General features: G+C 35.5%; 2 protein-coding genes across 3 annotated transcripts in view; both read left to right on the forward strand.

The window, feature by feature from the left end:
- The window catches only part of LOC123010028 (catalase-like), a 4,508-nt gene extending 2,413 nt beyond the window's left edge, over window positions 1-2,095 (forward strand). The window contains exon 3 of the mRNA XM_044406647.1: window positions 1,134-2,095. Within this exon, the coding sequence (XP_044262582.1) occupies window positions 1,134-2,056 (923 nt within the window). The 3' untranslated portion in view covers window positions 2,057-2,095. The remainder of the gene's footprint in view (window positions 1-1,133) is intronic.
- Window positions 1-2,122, forward strand: part of LOC123010025 (xaa-Pro aminopeptidase ApepP-like) — a 47,962-nt gene that overhangs the window by 11,086 nt on the left and 34,754 nt on the right. The window lies entirely within an intron of this gene.

Here is a 2,122-nt window from a genome sequence, read left to right on the forward strand (position 1 = left end):
ATTTTAAAAGGTTATTATCTAGAATTGGAGAATAAGGTTTTAAAATTTTAGGATCTTATAAAACGAGAATTTTAATCTTAGAATTTAAATTCTAGAAATCTAGAAATAAGTCTGAGAAACATAAAAATTAATAAGATTCTCGAAAGATTTGAATCCTATGCCACAAATTTGTGTTTGAAATTCTTACAAACTCAGAATCTAAAAATTTGATGTTTTCTCAAAAATTTTGAGACATAGAAATGTTAGAAATTAAATTTTGAAAAAACAAACTTCTAAATCGTGTAAATTACAATTTCAAAACTCTATAAAACTTGAAATTCTAAAATTTCATGTTTTTCAAGTCTCAATTCTAAAAACATAGATTTAAATAGAATTACAAAAAGCTGGAATTTCAAAGTTTCTAATATCTCAAATCGTATTTCTTAAGATTCTAAAATTTTATTGTTTAGAAATGTTGAATCAAGGTTCTAAAATCTTCAAAAAATAGTTTTTAGATTCTTAGAAATTGACAATTCTAGCAGCAAACTGGAATTCTAGAATCAAACATTCTTCTTCAATTGTTGAAACTCAGAAACAGAAAATTTTTAGAAACCTAAAATACTTCTCGAATTCCTCGAATCAAGACTTATAATTTTTGAATTCTAAAATTTAGTGCTAAACTCTAGAAATATGATTCTCAGAAGAACACAAATTTTTGTTAGAAATTTTTACAAATCCAGAATCTTAAAGTTTGATATTTTAGAATCTAGAATTTTGAGACAGAAATGTTAGAAAGTAGATTTGGAAACAGCAAACTCTATAAAACTTGGAATTCAAAATTTCATATTTTTCAAGTTTCAATTCTAGAAGCCTAGAATTAAAGAGCTAGATTTTAAAGATTTTTTAATTTTTTTAATTGTATTTCTTGGGGTTTTAAAATTTATTGTCTAGAAATGTAGAATCAGGGTTTTAAAACCATAGATTCTCAGAAATTGACAATTCTAGAAAGAACTTTTTTAGCAATCTAGAAATCTAGAATCTAGAATTCTTCTTCGACTGTTAAATCTTATCAGAAACAGAAATTTTTGGAGTTTTGAATCTAAGAAACTCACACTTGAAATCTAGAATAGAAATTCTAGAAATAGATTTCTTAGGAATCCCCAACAGTTACCGCCACATGCACGGCTATGGTTCCAACACCTTCGCCCTTGTGAACGAATACGGACATTTTTTCTACTGCAAATTCCACTACAAAACCAACCAAGGCATCGTCACCCTTGATTCAACCAAAGCCACCCAAATCGCCGGTCAAGACCCCGACTACCACACCCGTGACCTCTACAACGCCATTGCAACAGGAAACTACCCATCATGGTCCTTCTACATCCAGATAATGACCCCCGAACAGGCCGAAAAGCACCCATGGGACCCCTTCGACGTCACCAAAGTCTGGCTCCATGCCAACTACCCCTTAATCCCAGTGGGCAAACTCGTCCTCAACCGCAATCCCAAAAATTATTTCGCCGAAGTCGAGCAAATGGCCTTCGATCCTGCCCATTTAATCCCTGGGATTGAACCCTCGCCCGATAGGATGCTCCAGGGCCGGCTTTTCAATTATGGGGACACCCATAGGTACCGTCTGGGGGCTAATAATCTGCAATTGCCGGTCAATAGCCCCTTCAAGCTTCATAATTTCAGCAGGGATGGGTTTGCCACTTTGGATAGTCAAGGAGGGGCCCCCAATTACCACCCGAATAGTTTTGGAGGGCCGGATGATGATAAAAGGGCCCTTGCCCTGTCGCCCATATGGCCAGTGGGGGGGAATGCAGGGAGGTATGATAATGGAGGGGAGGATTGGGATAATTATGGGCAAGCCAGGTTGTTGTACCATCGGGTTTTGAAGGAGGAGGAGAGGGAGAGATTGGTGGATAATATAGTGAGTTGGTTGAAAAATGCCGCTGATTTTTTGCAAGAAAGGGCCATTGGGAATTTTTCCAAAGTTGATGAGGATTTTGGAAGGAGGATTAAAGCAGGGATTCAAGCCAAAAAGAAGACCAAAACGCAGGCCAATCTTTGAATTTTTGTATTTCTGGTCAGAAATAAAATATCCAGCATTTTTGAGTTTGTTTCAAAAAAATTCCCT

Source organism: Tribolium madens, unplaced genomic scaffold (genome assembly GCF_015345945.1).
Source record: "Tribolium madens isolate multiple individuals breed KSU strain unplaced genomic scaffold, Tmad_KSU_1.1 Scaffold_7;HRSCAF=85;Tcas5.2_LG10, whole genome shotgun sequence".
NCBI lineage: Eukaryota > Metazoa > Arthropoda > Insecta > Coleoptera > Tenebrionidae > Tribolium > Tribolium madens.